This window comes from Ranitomeya variabilis, chromosome 5, assembly GCF_051348905.1.
Source record: "Ranitomeya variabilis isolate aRanVar5 chromosome 5, aRanVar5.hap1, whole genome shotgun sequence".
Classification (NCBI taxonomy): Eukaryota; Metazoa; Chordata; class Amphibia; order Anura; family Dendrobatidae; genus Ranitomeya; species Ranitomeya variabilis.
In genome coordinates, this window is record NC_135236.1 from 490,796,446 (window position 1) to 490,817,372 (window position 20,927).

Below are 20,927 nucleotides of genomic sequence, written 5' to 3' on the forward strand. Positions count from 1 at the left end.
CTCTCCTGCTGCTATTTCCCATGGTGGCTTACACTTTTCCCATACCCCAAGGCATGCAAACAGACTTGGTGGTGGAGTCACCATTATCCTGGCGCCACAATGCACTTTCCAGGTCATCCCTTCAGTTCCATCACTCTCATTCTCTTCTTTTGAGGTCCACACCATCAGGCTCTTCCATCCCCTCTCCCTCAGTGAAGCAGTTATATACCATCCCCCAAGCTGACCCACCCACTTCCTTGACCATTTCTCTGCCTGGCTGCCACACTTCATGTCCTCAGAATTACCAATCCTTAACCTGGGAGAATTCAACATCCCCATTAACAATCCCACTTCTCCATCTGCATCCCAGCTCCTAACTCTAACCACTTCTCTTGGCCTCTCACAGCTCTCAATGTCAGATACACACAAAGATGGGAACACCCTTGATCTGGTCTTTGTCTGACTCTGTTCAATCTCCTACCTAGATAACTCACCTCTTCCCCACTCTCCCCCCTCTCTGACCTTCAGTCCTTCACGCTCACAAATCCTCGCATACCACAGCACAATCGTACCTACCACACTTGTAGAAATTTACAAGCCATTAACACTCATTCACTTACAGATTCTGTACACTCTCAGATGCATTCTTGACTAGTGATGAGAGCGTATACTCGTTGCTCGGGTTTTCCCAAGCATGCTCGGGTGATCTCCGAGTATTTGTTAGTGCTCGGAGATTTAGTTTTTGTTGACACAGCTGCATAATTTATGGCTGCTAGCCAGCCTGAGTACATGTGGGGGTACAAATACTTGGAGACCACCCGAGCATGCTTGGGAAAACCTGAGCAATGAGTATAGTCGCTCATCACTACCCTTGACCAAGTAGCACCCCTCACCTTCAGAACCTCCAAGCACAGAGTAAAAAAACCTTGGCTCATATCGCAAACGCGATTTCTCCAGCGATGCTGTAGGAGTGCTGAACGCCTATGGAGGAAAACTCACACACCAAAAAACTTCATCCACTAGAAAGTATGTTAAGGAACTACAACTCTGCCCTTCACCTAGCCAAACAGACCTACTTCACTACCCTTATCTCCTCTCTTTCTAACAACCCAAAAAAACTTTTTGACACCTTTAACTCCCTCCTCCTGAAAACACAGGCCCCCTATCACAGACATCTGTGCTGATGACCTGCCTTCCACTTCCTTCCTTCTCTTTTCTCTCTACATGGCCCCAATTGGAGAGATCATCATCAGATTTAGATTTCAGTAACATCTTTATGCTGATGACACACAACTATAGACGTCATCCCCTGACCTTACCCTTGCTGTACTACAGAACACCAGTGACTGTCGGTCCACTGTCTTCAACTTCATCTCCACTCTCTATCTGAAACTCAACCTTTCCAAAACTGAACTTCTTCTGCCTCCGCCATGTATTAACCTCCCAAAATATGACATTTCCCTCTCTGTGAGTGGCACCATAATAACGCCTAGGCAGCAGGCCTGCTGACTGGTTGTTATGTTTGACACTAATCTTTCCTTCACCTCCCATATACAATCTCTTGCCTGCTCTTGCTGCTTACACCTAAAGAACATCTCTAGAATACACCCGCTTCTCAACATGGAAACAGCAAAAACCCTCACTGTTATCCTGATCCACTCTCGCCTGGACTACTGTAATGCTCTATTAATTGGCCTCCCCCTCACATGACTTTCCCCTCTCCAGTCCATCCTTAATGCAACAGCCATGGTCATCCATCTGGCAAATCGGTACTCGGACTCATCCACTCTTCGCCAGTCATTGCACTGGCTGCCCATTCATTATAGGATACAACTTAAACTGCTTGTTCTCACCCACAAAGCTATGCACAGTGCGCCCCCCCCCCCCCTCTACATCTCCTCCCTTATTTCTGTTTATCGGCATACCTGTCATGTTCTCAATGGCAAGAGAACATAGCATCAGCATATATAGGAACTAGCTCTTGGAAGATGGGAACTGAGCTGACCATGAACTAAACCTAACGCACAACTAGCAGTGGCCGGGTAGCATGCCTACGTTGATTCTAGATGCCCAGCACCAGCCGGAGGACTAAATAATGCTAGCAGAGGAAAATATTAGTCCTAGCTCACCTCTAGAGAAATACCCCGAAAGGAGACAGAGGCCCCCCACATGTATTGGCGGTGAATTAAGATGAAATAACAAACGTAGTATGAAAATAGGTTTAGCAAATTTGAGGTCCACTTACTACATAGCAGAAGACAGAAAGGACACTTTCATGGTCAGCTGAAAACCCTATCAAAACACCATCCAGGAATTACTTTAAAACTCTGGCATTAACTCATAACACCAGAGTGGCAATTCCTGTTCACAAGAGCTTTCCAGACACAGTAACGAAACTACAGCTGTGAAGTGGAACAAAAATGCAAAAACAAACATGGACAAGAGTCCAACTTATCTAGTAGTTGTCTAGGAGCAGGAACAAGCACAGAGAGGCTTCTGATAACATTGTTGACCGGCAAGCAACTAACAGAGCAGCAAGGTTATATAGCGACTCCCACATCTTGATGGGAACAGGTGAACAGAGAAGATGAAAACACCAGTTCAATTCCACCAGTAGCCACCGGGGGAGCCCAGAATCCAAATTCACAACAGTACCCCCCCCCTCAAGGAGGGGGCACCGAACCCTCACCAGAACCACCAGGGCGATCAGGATGGGCCCTATGAAAGGCACGAACCAGATCAGAGGCATGAACATCAGATGCATTCACCCAAGAATTATCCTCCTGGCCGTATCCCTTCCACTTGACCAGATACTGGAGTCTCCGTCTGGAAACACGAGAGTCTAAGATTTTCTCCACAACGTACTCCAACTCACCCTCAACCAACACCGGAGCAGGAGGCTCAACGGAAGGCACAACCGGTACCTCATACCTGCGCAATAATGACCGATGAAAAACGTTATGAATAGAGAAGGATGCAGGGAGGTCCAAACGGAAGGAAACAGGGTTAAGAATCTCCAATATCTTATACGGGCCGATGAACCGAGGCTTAAACTTAGGAGAAGAGACCCTCATAGGGACAAAACGAGAAGACAACCACACCAAATCCCCAACACAAAGCCGAGGACCAACACGACGGTGGCGGTTGGCAAAAAGCTGAGTCTTCTCCTGGGACAACCTCAAATTGTCCACCACCTGCCCCCAGATCTGATGCAATCTCTCCACCACAGCATCCACTCCAGGACAATCCGAAGATTCCACCTGACCAGAGGAAAATCGAGGATGAAACCCCGAATTACAGAAAAACGGGGACACCAAAGTGGCAGAGCTGGCCCGATTATTGAGAGCGAACTCTGCCAATGGCAAAAAAGCAACCCAATCATCCTGGTCAGCAGACACAAAACACCTCAGATATGTCTCCAGGGTCTGATTAGTCCGCTCGGTCTGGCCATTCGTCTGAGGATGGAAAGCGGACGAAAAAGATAAATCTATGCCCATCCTAGCACAGAATGCCCGCCAAAATCTAGACACGAATTGGGTCCCTCTGTCAGAAATGATATTCTCAGGAATACCATGCAAACGAACAACATTTTGAAAAAACAGAGGAACCAACTCGGAAGAAGAAGGCAACTTGGGCAGAGGAACCAAATGGACCATCTTAGAGAAACGGTCACACACCACCCAGATGACAGACATCTTCTGAGAAACAGGCAGATCTGAAATAAAATCCATCGAGATGTGCGTCCAAGGCCTCTTAGGAATGGGCAAGGGCAACAATAATCCACTAGCCCGAGAGCAACAAGGCTTGGCCCGAGCACAAACGTCACAAGACTGCACAAAGCCTCGCCCATCTCGTGACAGGGAAGGCCACCAGAAGGACCTTGCCACCAAATCCCTGGTACCAAAAATGCCAGGATGACCTGCCAACGCAGAAGAATGAACCTCAGAGATGACTCTACTGGTCCAATCATCAGGAACAAACAGTTTATCAGGTGGGCAACGATCCGGTCTATCCGCCTGAAACTCCTGCAAGGCCCGCCGCAGGTCTGGAGAAACGGCTGACAATACCACTCCATCCTTAAGGATACCTGTGGGCTCAGAGTTACCAGGCGAGTCAGGCTCAAAACTCCTAGAAAGGGCATCCGCCTTAACATTCTTAGAACCCGGTAGGTATGACACCACAAAATTAAACCGAGAGAAAAATAATGACCAGCACGCCTGTCTAGGATTCAGGCGCCTGGCGGTCTCAAGATAAATCAAGTTTTTGTGGTCAGTCAATACCACCACCTGATGTCTGGCCCCCTCAAGCCAATGGCGCCACTCCTCAAAAGCCCACTTCATGGCCAAAAGCTCCCGATTCCCAACATCATAATTCCGCTCAGCAGGCGAAAATTTACGGGAAAAGAAGGCACAAGGCCTCATCACGGAGCAGTCAGAACTTTTCTGCGACAACACTGCCCCAGCTCCGATCTCAGAAGCGTCGACCTCAACCTGAAAAGGTAGAGCAACATCAGGCTGACGCAACACAGGGGCAGAGGAAAAACGGCGCTTAAGCTCCCGAAAGGCCTCCACAGCGTCAGGGGACCAATCAGCAACATCAGCACCCTTCTTAGTCAAATCGGTCAATGGCTTAGCAATATCCGAAAAACCAGCAATAAATCGACGATAAAAGTTAGCAAAGCCCAAAAATTTCTGAAGACTCTTAAGAGAAGAGGGCTGCGTCCAATCACAAATAGCTTGAACCTTGACAGGATCCATTTCAATGGAAGAGGGAGAAAAAATATATCCCAAAAAGGAAATCCTCTGTACCCCAAAAACACACTTAGAACCCTTCACACACAAAGAATTAGACCGCAAAACCTGGAAAACCCTCCTGACTTGCTGGACATGAGAGTCCCAGTCATCCGAAAAAATCAGAATATCATCCAGATACACAATCATAAATTTATCCAAATAATCGCGAAAAATATCATGCATAAAGGACTGGAAAACTGACGGAGCATTTGAAAGACCAAAAGGCATCACTAAATACTCAAAGTGGCCCTCGGGCGTATTAAATGCGGTTTTCCACTCATCCCCCTGCCTGATTCGCACCAAACTATACGCCCCACGAAGGTCAATCTTAGAGAACCACTTGGCCCCCTTTATGCGAGCAAACAAATCAGTCAGCAACGGCAATGGGTATTGATATTTTACAGTGATTTTATTCAAAAGCCGATAATCGATACATGGTCTCAAAGAGCCGTCTTTTTTTGACACAAAGAAAAAACCGTCTCCTAAGGGAGATGACGATGGACGAATATGTCCCTTTTCCAAGGACTCCTTTATATATTCTCGCATAGCAGCATGTTCAGGCACAGACAGATTAAATAAACGACCCTTTGGGTATTTACTACCCGGGATTAAATCTATGGCACAATCGCACTCTCGGTGCGGAGGTAATGAACCAAGCTTGGATTCTTCAAAGACGTCACGATAGTCAGACAGGAACTCAGGAATTTCAGAGGGAATAGATGATGAAATGGAAACCACAGGTACATCCCCATGAGCCCCCTTACATCCCCAGCTCAACACAGACATAGCTCTCCAGTCGAGGACTGGGTTGTGAGATTGCAGCCAAGGCAATCCTAGCACCAAATCATCATGTAGATTATACAGCACCAGAAAGCGAATAATCTCCTGGTGATCCGGATTAATACGCATAGTTACTTGTGTCCAGTATTGTGGTTTATTATTAGCCAATGGGGTGGAGTCAATCCCCTTCAGAGGAATAAGAGTCTCCAAAGGCTCTAAATCATACCCACAGCGTTTGGCAAAGGACCAATCCATAAGACTCAAAGCGGCGCCAGAGTCGACATAGGCGTCCGTGGTAATAGATGACAAAGAGCAAATCAAGGTCACAGATAGAATAAACTTAGACGGTAAGGTGCAAATGGAAACAGATTTATCAAGCTTTTTAGTGCGCTTAGAACATGCTGATATAACATGAGTAGAATCACCACAATAGAAACACAACCCATTTTTCCATCTAAAATTCTGCCGCTCGCTTCGGGACAGAATTCTATCACACTGCATACTCTCTGGCGACTTCTCAGTGGACACCGCCAGATGGTGCACTGGTTTGCGCTCCCGCAAACGCCTATCGATCTGAATAGCCATTGTCATGGACTCATTCAGACCCGCAGGCACAGGGAACCCCACCATAACATCCTTAATGGCATCAGAGAGACCCTCTCTGAAAGTCGCCGCCAGGGCGCACTCATTCCACTGAGTAAGCACAGACCATTTACGGAATTTTTGACAGTAAATTTCCGCTTCATCTTGCCCCTGAGATAGGGACATCAAAGTTTTTTCTGCCTGAAGCTCCAAATGAGGTTCGTCATAAAGCAACCCCAAGGCCAGAAAAAACGCATCCACATTGAGCAACGCAGGATTCCCTGGTGTCAATGAAAAAGCCCAGTCTTGAGGGTCGCCCCGGAGCAAGGAAATCACAATCCTGACCTGCTGTGCAGGGTCTCCGGCAGAGCGAAATTTCAGGGACAAAAATAATTTGCAATTATTTTGAAAATTCTGAAACCCAGATCTATTCCCCGAGAAAAATTCCGGCCAAGGAATTCTCGGCTCAGATACAGGTGCATGACAAACAAAGTCTTGCAAATTTTGTACCTTCGTGGCGAGATTATTCAAACCTGCAGTTACACTCTGAAGATCCATTACAAACAGGTGGACACAGAGCCATTCAAGGGTTAAGAGGAGGTAAGAAGCAGCTAGACAGCAATTAAGGGCTAGGCAGCAAAACTCTGAGGGGGAAAAAAAAAAAAATTCCCTTAAACACTTCTTTTTCTCCTGCTTCAGCCCAAACAATTAACACTTTGTGGTCCGGTCAAACTGTCATGTTCTCAATGGCAAGAGAACATAGCATCAGCATATATAGGAACTAGCTCTTGGAAGATGGGAACTGAGCTGACCATGAACTAAACCTAACGCACAACTAGCAGTGGCCGGGTAGCATGCCTACGTTGATTCTAGATGCCCAGCACCAGCCGGAGGACTAAATAATGCTAGCAGAGGAAAATATTAGTCCTAGCTCACCTCTAGAGAAATACCCCGAAAGGAGACAGAGGCCCCCCACATGTATTGGCGGTGAATTAAGATGAAATAACAAACGTAGTATGAAAATAGGTTTAGCAAATTTGAGGTCCACTTACTACATAGCAGAAGACAGAAAGGACACTTTCATGGTCAGCTGAAAACCCTATCAAAACACCATCCAGGAATTACTTTAAAACTCTGGCATTAACTCATAACACCAGAGTGGCAATTCCTGTTCACAAGAGCTTTCCAGACACAGTAACGAAACTACAGCTGTGAACTGGAACAAAAATGCAAAAACAAACATGGACAAGAGTCCAACTTATCTAGTAGTTGTCTAGGAGCAGGAACAAGCACAGAGAGGCTTCTGATAACATTGTTGACCGGCAAGCAACTAACAGAGCAGCAAGGTTATATAGCGACTCCCACATCTTGATGGGAACAGGTGAACAGAGAAGATGAAAACACCAGTTCAATTCCACCAGTAGCCACCGGGGGAGCCCAGAATCCAAATTCACAACACATACCCTCTTGTTGAGCTCTACAAACCACTTTCAACTAACCTCTGCACTAATCCATACCTCCCACTCCCGGATCCAAGACTTCTCCCACGTTGCGCCAATCCTCTGGAATGCTCTACCCCAAGAATTTAGGATTATCCTCAACTTACACAGTTTTAGGTGCTCTCTCAAAACACACCTGTTAAGAGTGGCCTATCATGTTCCCTAATCAAACAATAGCACCACAAATACTGTCTGGTGACTACTTCATGCAGCTTTTATCTATCCACAACTACCTCAAGATGGCTAGACCATCATTGTAAATAAGCACCTGTTCTTTGTTTCCCCCCACCTTATTGTAGATTGTAAGCTCTCACGAGCAGTGTCATCTTATTTTTCTTTAATTATAGTATTATTTTGAACGTTGTTACTTATGACATGTATATGAACTGTTAAACTGTAAAGCGCTATGGAATATGTTGGCGCTATCTAAAAAAAGATTATTATTAGATTATATGGTAAAATCAAAGATGCTATTGAAAACTACAACTCGTCCTGCAAAAACAAGCCCTCATATGGCTGTTGGTGGAAAAATAAAAAAGTTATGGCTTTTGGAAGAAAGGAGAATTTAAAAAAATATATATGGTTCTTGGAAGAAAAGTGCAAAAATTGAAATTGGCATCTTCTGGAATATGTTAAAGTAATAAAGAGAAGTTGACAACCCATTTAAGAAGAGATATATCCAAGGACAAATGTACAGGTCTGGCAAAAATTAAGAGACCACTGCAAAATGTCCAGCTTGTCTGATTTTTCTCTTTATAGGTATATTTTTGAGTAAAATGTAAATTGTTCTTTTATTCTATAAACTTCTGACTACACGTTTCCGAATTTCCAAACAATAAATTTTGTAGTTTTTTCTGACACAGAAAAATGGTAAAAATTAAAAAAACAGTGCTTTCAGACCTCAAATAATGCAAAGAAAATAAGTTCATAATCATTTAGAAAGAACAATACTAAAGTTTTAACTCAGGAAGAGTTCAGAAATCAATATTTTGTGGAATTGATTTTTAATCACTGCTTTCATGCGTCTTGGCATGCTTTCCACCAATCTTTCACACTGCTTTTGGGTGACCTTATGCCACTTCTGGTACAAAAATGTAAGCAGTTCATCTTTGTTTGATGGCTTGTGACTATTAGTGATGAGAAGTGATGAGCGAATATACTCGTTGCTCGGGTTTTCCCGAGCACACTCGGGTGGTCTCCAGGTATTTGTGACTGCTCGGAGATTTAGTTTTTGTTGACTCAGCTGCATGATTTACAGCTGATAGACAGCCTGAGTACATGTGGGGGCTGCCTGGTAGCCGTAAATCATGCAGCTGAGGCGAGGAAAACTAAATCTCTGAGCAGTCACAAATACTTGGAGGCCACCCAAGCAACGAGTATATTCGCTCCTCTCTAGTGACTATCCATCATGCTCTTGATTACATTCCAGAGGTTTTCAATGGGGTTCAGGTCTGCAGATTGGGATGCCCATGACAGGGTTTTGATGTGGTGGTCTCTTAATTTTTGCCAGAGCTGTGTTACACTCAAGAAATGTCATTTAAATCAGTCTAATGATTTATTTGTACACCAAATTGCCAATTTATTCCATCCACTAAGGGCTCATTCAGACGTCAGTGATTTTTTTCTTAGACCACGTTCACATGGACACGGAAAGGATTGACATATTGAAAGCTCTTTCTCAACTTACACGTTGAGTATTTGGCCAGTATTTTACCTCAGTATTTTTAAGCCAAAACCAGGAGTGGGTTTCATCAGTTTTTTGGGGGTGAAAATGAAAAAAATCAAGGAGGTTTCTCAAATTTCTCCAAGCAAATAATCTGTGAAAAATGGACCACATATGAATGGCATTCAAGTGATGTCTGATCCAACACTCCGATTGACTTTGGACAAGACTCTTTTCTCCTTTTGTGCGGACCACTAGGTCCAAGGGAAAAATTTAAAGGGAACCTGTCACCCCCAAAATCAATGATGAGGTAAGCCCACCAGCATCAAGGGCTTATCTACAGCATTCTGTAATGCTGTAGATAAGCCCCCGATGTAACCTGAAAGAGGAGAAAAAGAGGTTAGATTATACTCAACCAGGGGCGGTCCCGCTGTTGGTCCGGTCTGATGGGTGTCTCAGGTCCGCTCTGGCACCTCCTATCTTCATTCCATGACGTCCTCTTCTGGTCTTCACGCCGTGGCTCCGGTGCAGGCGTACTTTGTCTGCCCTGTTGAGGGCAGAGCAAAGTACTGCAGTGCGCTGGCACCGGGACTCTCTGACCTTTCCGGCGACTGCACACTGCAGTACTTTGCTCTGCCCTCAACAGGGCAGACAAAGTACGCCTGTGCCGCAGCCGCGGCGTGAAGACCAGGAGAGGACGTCATGGAATGAAGATAGGAGGCACCGGAACAGACCTGCGACGCCCATTGGAGCGGGACCGCCCCTGGGTGAGTATAATCTAACGTCTTTTTCTCCTCTTTCAGGTATCATCAGGGGCTTATCTACAGCATTACAGAATGCTGTAGATAAGCCCCTGATGACTGTGGGCTTACCTCACCATCGATTTTGGGGGTGACAGGTTCCCTTTAACATGTGAAATGCTCCATAGACTATGATAAGTATGAATGCTCTCAGTAAAAACACAGTAAGCGCTCATGCAGAAAAACAGTGACATCTGATTGGGCGCTCATCTTGAGTATTGTTTAACATTTAGAGTTAAAAGATAGCTACTTGAAAAAATACTTATAATATCTACTGTAATAATGAAGCATAATCTACATACCGCAAAATAGAATTTTATTTATTGTTTAAAAATAAAAGCAACACCTCAAAATTACATTTCATGAAGCAACAAGGAAATACACACTGGGTGGTGCGCATGCAATTGCCACGGGGTGTCAGCTGATTCTGACAGCTGAAAACCCAGTGCTAAGTGCCAGGAGCAGCCATACACTGCCCCCAGCACTTTAACCCCTGAAATGCTGCGATCAAAGTATTCTGGGAGCTGGCAGAGGGCTGTCAGCCCCTCTGCCTTTGGATCGGAGACCCCGCGGCGTGACGCGGGGTCCCAATCGTTGCCATGTGGTGACCCGATGTCATCATGATGACATCCGGTCACCAGAGCTAGGAAACTTGCTGATCATGCGAAGTGCATGATCATCAGCTTACTCTGTCAGTGCAGAGCTGATACTTTATACAGCATGGGGATGATGCTGCATCCCCATACTGTACAAGCGATCAGCCTGCAAAAAAAGGTAGTAGAAAAGTAAAACAAAAATTTGTTAAATAATTGTAAAAATATTTTTTTAAATAAAAAAATAATCATAATCAAAAGACATTGTATCTAAAAATAAATATTTGTATGAAAATAATATATATAAACAATAAAAGTGCACATATTTGGTATCGCCACATCCGCAACGACCCAAACTATAACACTGTCCCACTAGTTAATGCCTTTAGTGAACACCATAAAAATAAATAAAAAACAAAGCAAAAAACAATGCTTTATCATCATTCCGCCGAACAAAATGCGTAATAAAACGCAATAAAAAAAGACGGATATAAATAAACAAGGTACCGCTAAAAACCTCATCTTATCCCGCAAAAAACAAGAACCATACAGCTCCATCAGTGAAAAAATAAAAAAGCTATAGCTCTGTTTATAAAGTGATGCAAAAATAATTATTTTTCTATAAAATAGTTTTTATTGTGTAAAAGCGGCAAAATATAAAAAAAAAAAAATGAGGTATCGCAGTAAACATACTGACCCAAAGAATAAAACTGTCTTATCAATTTTACCACACGTTGAATGGCATAACCCCCCAAAAAATGTCCTTAATTGCTGGTTTTTCTTCAATCTGCCTCCCAAAAATCAGAATAGAAAGCGATCAAAAAAAGTCATGTTCCCATAAATGGTACCAATAAAAATGGCAGCTCGTCCTGTAAAAAAAAAACCCTCACATGACTCTCTGGGCGAAAATATGTAAAAATTATAGCTCACAAAATATGATGATGTGAAAACCATTTTTTGCAATAAAAAGCGTTTTTTAGTGTGTGACAGCAGCTAAACATAAAAATTTGATATAATTGCACCGACCCAAAGAATGAAGTCACCTAATCACTTATACCACATGAGTAGCGGCATAAAAAATAAATAAATTCTTTACCTGCTATTGATTTTTTCATTCTGACTCCAAAAGATCGCATCAAGGGTCGGCGCACATTTATCCTACACTCTGCGCTGACCGCTTGCATCGGGGTTTCCGTATAAATCTTTGAAATACGTGATTTAGACGGAACCTCTGGCAGAAGATTCCCTATAATGAGGCAGATGGAGGGACTGTGGACGCTGTCTGACCTGTAATCCGGCAGTGTCAGTCTATTTAGGATTGTTGAAAAGTGCCGTCAGACACAGTTTTGGGCACTTCTGAAAAGAAGGGGTCTGCTGAACAGTGGCCAGATGGAGTCCAGAGTTCATTATAGTGAATTGATCAGGGATTTCATCTGAATCACATCACTCAGAGATTTACTTTGGAAACCCCAAAGTAAGTGGTCAGCGTAGAGCGCCGAATAAATGTGTTCCCACACGTTATGTAAAATGTTCCCAATAAAAGCATCAACTCAATCCACATAAAAGCAAGTCCCCATTCAGGTCTGTCATCTGATAATGGAGATATAGGGGGCGTCCACATTACTGGTAGTACAAAGGCTCTAGAAAAGCCAAAAGAAATTCAGCAAATTCTCCGCTCTCAGGGTATGTGCACACGTCCGGATTTCTTGCAGAAATTTCCTGAAGAAAACCGGAATTTTTCTGCAAGAAATCCGCATTTTTTTTTTGCGTTTTTTTTCTGTTTTTTTCGCGTTTTTTTTTAGCATTCTGCAAGCGTAATTAGCTTGCAGAATGCTAAAGTTTTCCAAGCGATCTGTAGCATCGCTTGGAAAACTGACTGACAAGTTGGTCACACTTGTCAAACATACTGTTTGACAAGTGTGACCAACTTTTTACTATAGATGCTGCTTATGCAGCATCTATAGTAAAAGATAGAATGTTTAAAAATAATAAACAAAATAAAAAAATGGTTATACTCACCCTCTGCAGACAGCCGATCTCAGCGGCGTCCGTTCCTATAGATGTCGGTGTGGTTCAGGACCTTCGATGACGTCGCGGCTTGTGATTGGTCACGTGAGTCACATGAGCGGTCACGCGACCAATCACAAGACAGCGACGTCATCACAGGTCCTGAACCACACCATCTATTCTATAGGAACGGAAGAGAGAGCATGCACGGGAGAGGCGGGAACACTTCGGGGGCCATCAGAGGGTGAGTATATCACTATTTTTTATTTTAATTCTTTTTTTTTTACCAATTATATGGTGCCCAGTCCGTGGAGGAGAGTCTCCTCTCCTCCACCCTGGGTACCAACCGCACATAATCTGCTTACTTCCCGCATGGTGGGCACAGCCCCGTGCGGGAAGTAAGCAGATCAATGCACTCCTAGGTGTGTGGAATCCCCGCAATTCCGCATTTTTAATGAACATGTTGCTTTTTTTTCCGCGATGCGATTTTTTCGCGGAAAAAAATGCAACATTTGCACAAAAAATGCGGAATACCCTGTAAATAATAGGAGGCCTATGTAAGCGTTTTTTTCGCGTTTTTATCACGTTTTTATAGCGAAAAAACGTGAAAAAAACGTGAAAAATCCTGAACGTGTGCACATGGCCTCAAATCCAAATGTCCCCACCCTTCTGATCCCCACAGTGTACCTAAACCGCATATAACGTCCACATGTTTGGCATTTCTGAAGTGATGAGAGCCCACCTAACTTACAGGTGCTTGTCTCCAGAAGCACGGGCTGAGCATAACGTGCTGGTGACTGCAGTGTACTGGTCACTACAGAGGCAGTTTGCAATTTTCACTCAGCAACATTCATTTGCTGCTTGTTTCTGGAAAATACCCATGGAGTCACTACACCTGTAGATCTGTAGATAAATTCCCCAAGGGGTATAGTTTCCAAAATGGGGTCATTTGAGGAAGGGGGGTTTCTGTTCTTGTAGAAATTAGGGGTTCTGTATATGGAGTCGGCAAATTGTTCTGGGAAAATCTGCGCTCCAGGAGGCAAATAGCGCTCCGTTTCTCCAGAGTCTCTCCATATGGCTAACTAATACTGTACAGCCACATATGGGATATTGCCACGTTCAGTAGAAATTATGGGACGAATTTTGGTGCCATTTTTACCCACTTCTGTGAAAATGTAAAATCTGAGGCTAAAGCAAAATGTTTGTGGTAAAAATGTAGTTATTTTTTCTTCAGTGCCCAATGGTATAAAGTTCTGTGACACACTCGTGGTGTCAATATGATCACTGCACCCCGAGATGAATTCATTGAGAGGTGTAGTTTGTAAAATGGGGTCACTTATGGGGAGGTTCTGCTGTTCTGGCACCTCATGTGCTCTCTCAGTGGGTCTTGGCATCTGCAAACCATAACAGTAAAATCTGGCGCTTCTTGACTTCTGAGTTTTGCACTGTGCCTGAAAAATATTTCCCGATTTCATGTAGGGTATTGGCGCTCTCAGGAAAAAATGGACCTCAGTTTTTTGTAAAAAAAAAATAATCCTATTTTCCCTTAGAAAAATTAAAAACTTGGGGTTAAACCAACATTTTAGTGGTAAAAATGTAATTTATTCTTTCTTCTCTGCTCAGCGTTATAAAATTCTGTGAGGCACACGTGGTGTCAATATGATCACTGCTAGATGACTTCATTGGGGAGTGTAGTTTGTAAAATGAGTTCACATATAGGAGGTTTCTGTTGTTCTGGCACATCAAGGGCTCTGCCAATGTGACATGGCTCCCTCAAACCATTGCAGAAAAATCTGAATTCCAATATGGAGCCTCTTCCCTTCTGAGCTTTGCACTGTGCCTCAAAAGTAGTATTCCTCCACATATGGGGTATTGGCGTACTCAGGAGAAATTGCGCAACAAATTGTATGGTGCAAGTTTTCCTGTTGCACTTATGAAAATGCCAAATTTGGGGCCAAAATAACATTTTTGTGGGGAAAATGTGATTTTTTTGTTTTCACGGCTCAACGTTCTAAACTTCTGTGAAGCACCTGGGGGTTCAAGGTGCTCACCACACATCTAAATACATTCCTTGAGGCATCTAGTTTCCAAAATGGTGTCACTTGTGGGGTGTTTCCACTGTTTATGCACATTAGGGGTTCTCCAAATGGGACATGACGTCCGCTAATAATTCCAGGAAATTTTACATTCAAAATGTCAAATGACGCTCCTTCCCTTCTGAGCCCTGCCATGTACCCAAACAGTAGTTTTCTCCCTCATATGGGTTACCAACATACTCAGGAGAAACTGCACAACAAATTGTATGGTGCCATTTCTCATGTTACCCTTATAAAAATTCTAAATTTTTGGCTACAATAAAATTTTTGTGAGGAAAATGTGATTTTATTATTTCTATGGCTCAACGTTATAAACTTCTGTGAAGCACCTAAGGGTTTAATGTGCTCACCACACATCTAAATCAATTCCCTGAGGGGTCTAGATTCCAAAATGGTATAAATTTTCACTGTTAGGCACATCAGAGGCTCTCCAAATGAGACATGGCATCCGCCAATTGTTCTAGCAAATTTTGCATTCAAAAAGTCAAATAGCGCTCCGTCCCTTCCGAGCTCTGCCGTGCGCCCAAACAGTGGTTTTCTCCCTCATATGGGGTATCAGCATGCTCAGGAGAAATTACATAACAAACATATGGGTCGATTTTTTCCTGTTACCCTTGTCCAAATAAAAAAAATTGGATCTGAAGTAATTTTTTTGTGAAAAAAATGATAAATGTTCATTTTTTTATTTACACATTCCAAAAATTCCCATGAAGCACCTGAAGAGTTAATAAACTTCTTGAATGTGGTTTTGAGTACCTTGAGGGGTGCAGTTTTTAGAATGGTGTCATTTTTGGGTACCTTCTATCATATAGACCCCCAAACAAATGCATTAACAGGATTCAGTGGACCCATTTAACACAGGTGCAACAATGCCGATGAGACAACCACTCAACCACTCACAGCCTTCCAATCCATGGAAGGGGTGGTTGCTTGGCATATTAATGTACAAAAATGTCTGTATGCGGCGCTGTTCACATACAGGTGATGCAGAGCATCTGGCTTACAGCTTATTGGTGACGCCCATACCATTAGATCAGGCGGGCTGCCCAGTGCTATCCAAAATGCATCCCGTGTGAACAGACACCACAGTTTACAGAGCCAAATGGCCCAGCTGCACCCATAAAAATAAAGTGCAAAAAACACATATTGTTCACACAGGATGCATTTTGGATAGTACTGGGCAGCCCGCCTGATCTAATGCTATGAGCGCCACCAATAGGCTGTAAGCTAGATGTTCTGCATCACCTGTATGTGAACAGCGCCGCATGCAGACATTTTTGTACATTAATATGCCAAGCAACCACCCCTTCCATGGATTGGAAGGCTGTGAGTGGTTGAGTGGTTGTCTCATCGGCATTCTTGCACCTGTGTTAAATCGGTCCACTGCATCCTGTTAGTGCATTTGTCAGTGGCGTATCCAGGGGGTGCAGCCGTGGCATGTGCCCTGGGCGCAGCCGACAGGGGGGCGCCAGCGGGCCGCCTGATGATGCGGCGGTCCAAGGAGGCTCCCCGTCGAGTCATACCCAGGGGTTGGCAGGACCAGGGAGAGGGTGCGGAGGCTGTCTAATTATACTCACCTGCTCCTGGCGCAGTCTCTGCAGGTCCCTGGCTGCCCGGCGCCCCAGCTTCTTCCTGTACTGAGCGGTCACATGGTACCGCTCATTACAGTAATGAATATGCGGCTCCACCTCCCATAGGGGTGGAGCCGTATATTCATTACTGTAATGAGCGGCAACGGTGACCGCTCAGTACAGGAAGAAGCAGCAGTGCCGGGGAAGCAGGGACTGCACAGCGCCAGGAGCAGGTGAGTATAACGGGGAGGGGGAGCGCAGCGCGATGTTCACCTGCTCCTCGTTCCAGCCGCCGCTCCGTCTTCTGCAGTGACGCTGAGGTCAGAGGGCACGGTGACGTAGTTAGTGCGCGCCCTCTGCCTGAAAATCAGTGCAGAAGACGCTGAAGATGGAGCGACGGCTGGAATGAGGAGCGGTGAATATTGAAAGTGCCGGGGGCTTGAGCGACGGAGAGGTGAGTATGTGATTTTTTTTTTTATTGCAGCAACAGCAAATGGGGCAAATATCTGTATGGAGCATCTTATGGGGCCATAACGTTTGTGCAGCACTATAACGGGGCAAGTGTCTGTATGGAGCATCTATGGGGTCATAACGTTTGTGCAGCATTATATGGGGCAAGTGCCTGTATGGGGCCATAACGTTTGTGCAGCACTATAACGGGGCAAGTGTCTGTATGGAGCATCTATGGGGCCGTAACGTTTGTGCAGCACTATAACGGGGCAAGTGTCTGTATGGAGCATCTATGGGGCCATAACATTTGTGCAGCATTATATGGGGCAAGTGCCTGTATGGGGCCATAATGTTTGTGCAGCACTATAACGGAGCAAGTGTCTGTATGGAGCATCTATGGGGCCATAACATTTGTGCAGCACTATAATGGGGCAAGTGTCTGTATAGAGCATCTTATGGGGCTATAATGTTTGTGCAGCACTATAACGGGGCAAGTGTCTGTATGGAGCATCATATGGGGCTATAACGTTTGTGCAGCACTATATGGGGCAAGTGTCTGTATGGAGCATCTATGGGGCCATAACGTTTATGCAGCACTATAATGGGGCAAGTGTCTGTATAGAGCATCTTATGGGGCCATAACGTTTGTGCAGCACTATAACGGGGCAAGTGTCTGTATGGAGCATCTATGGGGCCATAACGTTTGTGCAGCACTATATGGGGCAAGTGTCTGTATAGAGCATCTTATGGGGCCATAACGTTTGTGCAGCACAATATGGGGCAAATGTCTCTATGGAGCATCTTATAAGGCCATAATCAACGTTTCTGGAGCACTATATGGTGCAAATATCTTTATGGAGCATCTTATGGGGCCATTATTAACCTTTATGCAGGATTATATGGGGCTCCTGATTCAATATGGATATTCAAAAACACTTAACCTACTGATGTCTCAATTAATTTTACTTTTATTGGTATCTAGTTTAACATTATGGGGATTCAGGAATGTACCTTGGCTTGGTCATACAGTTTCAATAGAGGTAAGGTTCAAATGGGGGAGGATTTTTTGGGGGGAAGGTTTTTTTGGGGCCAAACTGATCCTTTGCCCCGGGTGCAGGAAAGGCTGGATACACCTCTGGCATTTGTTTGGAGGCCTGGGCAGGTAAACATCTCTGCCTTTTTTCTGCTGTTCTTTGAATTTTTTTTAAAGTCCCCTTTTTGTGGCTTTGCTGTTTATCATATAGACCCCTCAAAGGAACTTCAAATGTGATTTGGTCCCTAAAAAAAAGGTTTTGCAAATTTTGTTGTAAAAATTATAAATCGCTGGTCAACTTTTAACCCTTATAACCTCCTAACAAAAAAAAAATGTGTTTCAAAAATTGTGCTGATGTAAAGTAGACATGAGAGAAATGTTATTTATTAACTATTTTGTGTGACATACAGTATCTCTGTGATTTAAGGGCATGAAAATTCATAGTTGGAAAATTGCGAAATTTTCAAAATTTCAAAATTTCGCCAAATTTCCGTTTTTTTAACAAATAAATGGGAGTCATATCAAAGAAATGTTACCACTATCATGAAGTACAATATGTCACGAGAAAACAGTGTCAGAATCACTGGGATCCGTTGAAGCGTTTTAGAGTTATTACTTCATATAGTGACTGTTGTCAGGATTTAAAAAATTGGCCGGGTCATTAACGTGCAAACCACCTAAAGAAGTTAAAGGGGTTGTACAGTACTAGGACAACCCCTTCTTAAACTAAATATTCGGCCCCGATAAATTAATTGGCACTTGCTCTCCATAGGGCTGTGATGCAGTTGTTGTAACACGTGGCACCGGCGCCCAAGCAGTGCTAACATGAACTGATGATGAAGAGGAAGCCAGGGCTGCAGCTGATCCTGGATTTCCTCTTCATGTTCAGTTTGTCTGAAGGTGGAGACAGTGAGGCCTCACTGTCACGTGTCATTCCACCGCATCACAGCCCCGCAACTACGAGTGCCGACACCGCTGGAACGGAGCCGACATGGGAGGTGAGTATAGGCTTTATTATTTTATTGGGGCCAAACATTAGTTATGAAGGAGTTGTCCTAGTAGTGGACAAACCCCTAGAAATTGTTTAAACTACTAGGGATTTACTTGATGAATGTCAAATCTTATTTCATAAAATGGAGATGATTCATTATCATATTTATTGGGGTGATTTAGAAGTGTTGATGTCTTTTTAAAACATGTAGTAAAGATCTGTTTTCAAGTCTTTTGGGTGCTGTATACTCAATTATTACAGCAAGTATTAAATTATGCATCTACTGTACATACAGACTGGAAAATGCATGAATTTCTACTTACCCTTTCAGTCTTGCATAACATGCCGAGTACACTATCTTGTCTTCCATAGAGATAGTCACGGTTTATATTCTGTTTCCATCCCCCTATATCATATATGCAGAGATTTTAGGGCTTTGGGTAACAATATTGCATTTTACATTCATAGTTATAGCAAAATAATTTCCATTTATGATAAGCCTGTGGTAACCATTACCTTATATTTATCTCTGCATTTTAAGTTATACTACTAACTCCTTTGAATCATATGTAACATGATCACTTGTGTCATTATTGAGTCCCTTATCCTCATTATGGGTAAATATTGTGCAAGACATTGATGCAAGTACTAGAGTCTTGGCAAGAAGATAAGGAAACTTGGTCAGAACTTTGTGGTGTCAAGTAATTATAATAAAATGCTTACCAAACTAATATTTATTGATAATGGACTTGATGACTCATTGCGACAGCCTGCTCTAATTAACTCCCTGCTAATTCCTTGCTTTACTATATTACGTATTCCAAAACTAGGAGGAATTATGTCATTTTGGAGTGTCCTCTTCCTTCATCAAGTGATTCAGAGAGTGTAATTGGGGCCAAATAGAAAAAAAAGACTAAAATATGAGTAACTATAAGACTACCCTGATATATCCCTAATAATCCCAATAATCATGTTATCATGCCCATGTGGGTGTCCGTTACATGATTTGCAAGAGTGGCATCACTGCTGGTTCTTTGCACATCTCTGCCTCGTGACAATGCCCGGCCAGCCAAATAAATGCACCTTAGCTATCGGTGCCCTATGCATGCCCAAGTAGGTAGTGGTGACGTGGGATTCAGCCAGCCATTACCTCCAGCCCTGGAAATATTGTAGCTGCCTTGGTCCTATGTCACTGCTGCCTCCCTGGCATGCATAGTGCTCTGATGAAGCCAGGGTGCATACAAATCATGTTACTCACACAGCGGGTGATAACTGAGTGTGATGGTTAGTCTACGGAAAACAACACCTCCCACAAATAACAACAACAAAGTTAGAAAATTAATATCTGGCATATGAAGAAGTCAATAAATAAAAAAAAGTAGTGTAAGTATACTTTTAGCTGTCATCGGTGGGCGTGTATATGAGTAATAATGCTATTACCGGTCATTAAATGACTTGTATCCTGCATTTTTTAGCAGTTTTCTTCAGTGCACTAGAAGCTTCAGCAGCTTCTCTTTCCTCTGTGCCATTCTGCTTTTTGTTTCCCTCCAACGTCTCCCCAATCCCTTCTCCATAGTTTTATAGCAGCAGGTTTGAGGAGTTTTTGAGAGTGAATGAAAATAAGAATTATCACAAGGTTTCTTATCTTCCGTCTAAATCTATAAAATGTATTACAAGAGACAGTTGTTTTGGCAGGAAGCACATGAATTTATTTAAAGGACTGCGGCTCTGCTGTATATGGCTAAAATGATCACCTGCTATGAGGGCCAGCCACAGGGCAGTGCTCATAGCATTCTGGCAATGACAACCACAGAGGTCTCCTGCAGACCCCAGGTTGTCATGCCAACCCACTGGCGACCCGTGGTTATGTGACACGGATGTCAATGGGCAGGATCAGTGAGGCGCTTTCAATGCGGCAATAGTAAATGCCGCTGTAGGAGTTTGACAGCAGCATTTAACATGTTAACAGCCGCTTATGGATTGTGATTCCACCTGCGGCTGTTAGAAGCACATGACAGCTGATCAGATCAGCTGTCATGTGCAGGAAAACATGCGGGCTCAGAGTCGGATCCCGCATGTAGTGCAGGGAC

The 20,927-nt window shown here is 43.7% G+C and overlaps 1 protein-coding gene across 1 annotated transcript in view; it reads right to left on the reverse strand.

Annotated features, from left to right (window-relative positions):
• LOC143776330 (sodium-coupled monocarboxylate transporter 1-like) overlaps positions 1-20,927 on the reverse strand; it is a 95,435-nt gene that overhangs the window by 2,494 nt on the left and 72,014 nt on the right. The window contains exon 14 of the mRNA XM_077265597.1: positions 19,161-19,243. Coding sequence (XP_077121712.1) covers positions 19,161-19,243 — 83 coding nt within the window. The remainder of the gene's footprint in view (positions 1-19,160; positions 19,244-20,927) is intronic.